Below are 1,678 nucleotides of genomic sequence, written 5' to 3'. Positions count from 1 at the left end.
GCCCCCTCCACCCGCCGTCAGCGTCCCCCGGGGGGCAGGGGCTGCTGGCCGCAGCCGAGACGGCGGGTGGAGGGGGCCGGGACCGCGCGCTGGCGGCGGAGGGATCCCCCGACCCTTCCCCCCATATAAAGAGATACAATGTTTCCTTTTATGGCGAGGCCGCTCCTTATATGGTGAGCCCCAGCGCCCCCGCCCCATTGGTCCGCGGTTCCGGCACCTCCGCTCCCCATTGGCCCGCAGGGGGCTCTTATTTGCATAGACATACCGAACTCGCTGCTGTCATCCGGCGTCAGACAGCGATTCCGATAGGGGAGGAGTCGACGCCCTTAAAGGAACCAGAAAGGAGGCACAACTCCGCCCCCTGAACCAGAGAATGGTAGATTTGGGAGGGGCCTGAAGAGAGGAAGCCTGGGAGAGAACTGGAGCGCTGTCTTGCGGGGAGAAGGGAGCTTGAGACAAACACTCCGGGACCGCCTGATGGGTTGGAGGTTTGCAATAAATAAGAAAATAAAGCCCAATTCCGGTGAAGGAATTGACTGGAGCACTTCTCCACGTCTTCCTGAGGAAGGCAAAGTTATTGACCCAGCGGTGGGGGCTCGGGTGCCTGGTATTTACCGACTCCTCGCGACCAGTGGCTCCACTCCCCTCTCACCGCCCTCCCCGACTTCCCATTCCTTTCCCTCGCTTTTCGAGGGATCAACACTTTCCCACTAGTTCGGCTCCAAGGTCCTCATTCATCACCCTCTTCACTGGGAAGTCTTTGGCAGATCTACATCTGGAAAAAGCCGGGGGAGAGAGGGGGTCTTCCTACGTCCCTGATGGGGGCAGGGAAGAGAGATGGAGATCAGTGAAGACTTCCAGCTGTTGGGTGGGCTGGAAGAGGGGGTGGTCCAGACCATCAAGCATACCCTAAAAAGTTGTGCAAAGGCCTGAGATAAAGTGTAGCGGGACCGAAAGTTTAAAGGAGCGAGCAAGCGAGCACATGCCGGCGCGCACTTGCCCTTCTTTCAAAAACCAAGGAAAGCTCTTATCTTAGAAATTAGGCTACAGGGCTGGGGTTGTGGCTCAGCGGTAGAGCACTTGCTTAGTACTTGAAAGGCCCTGGGTTCGAGTCTCAGCATCACATAAATATAAAATAAAGGTACTGGGTCCATCTACAACTAAAATATATATATTAAAGAAAGAAAAGAAATTGGGTCTTTGCTCCAAGGTAGTAAAAATAATTTAGACTTAGCTGTTAAAAAAAATTACTCAAATCTGAAATCTGCCTCTTGCTAGTCCTGGCCTGGAAATAAGTGATTAGATCTCTCCAGACTTCATATTTACCATTGTTGGTGTCCATCTCAAGAGATTTTGAATGCAGATTTAATGAGATAAAGAGTAAAGCACACAATAAATAGTCAGTGAATAGTTAATAGGAGCTACCTAGAATAAGTCACCTCTTTCCAGGGATAAACATCCTGGGTGTTTTTGTTGTTGTGTTTTTACATTTTATTTTAGTTGTAGGTAAACACAATGCCTTTATTTATTTTATTACTGTGAATTCGGGGGGCCAAAACTGTTGATGGAGGATCTAACCCAGTGCCTCAGGCATGGGAGGCAAATGCTCCACCACTGAGCCAAGATTCCAGCCCTATTCAAGTGTTTTTAAGGGAATATGAGAGAGTGATGATTTCTG

At 50.6% G+C, this 1,678-nt stretch overlaps 1 protein-coding gene across 1 annotated transcript in view; it reads right to left on the bottom strand.

The window, feature by feature from the left end:
• The window catches only part of Srf (serum response factor), a 10,295-nt gene extending 8,953 nt beyond the window's left edge, over positions 1-1,342 (bottom strand). Inside the window, exons 1-3 of the mRNA XM_048805728.1 lie at positions 1,327-1,342; positions 266-325; positions 12-114 (exon numbers count right to left, since the gene is read on the bottom strand). Coding sequence (XP_048661685.1) covers positions 12-114; positions 266-325; positions 1,327-1,342 — 179 coding nt within the window. The remainder of the gene's footprint in view (positions 1-11; positions 115-265; positions 326-1,326) is intronic.
• Positions 1,343-1,678: the final 336 nt, after the last annotated feature.

The sequence above is a fragment of the Marmota marmota genome, unplaced genomic scaffold (genome assembly GCF_001458135.2).
Source record: "Marmota marmota marmota unplaced genomic scaffold, marMar, whole genome shotgun sequence".
Lineage (NCBI taxonomy): Eukaryota > Metazoa > Chordata > Mammalia > Rodentia > Sciuridae > Marmota > Marmota marmota.
Note: the sequence above shows the minus strand (reverse complement) of the source record. Positions and strands in the feature narration are given on the sequence as shown.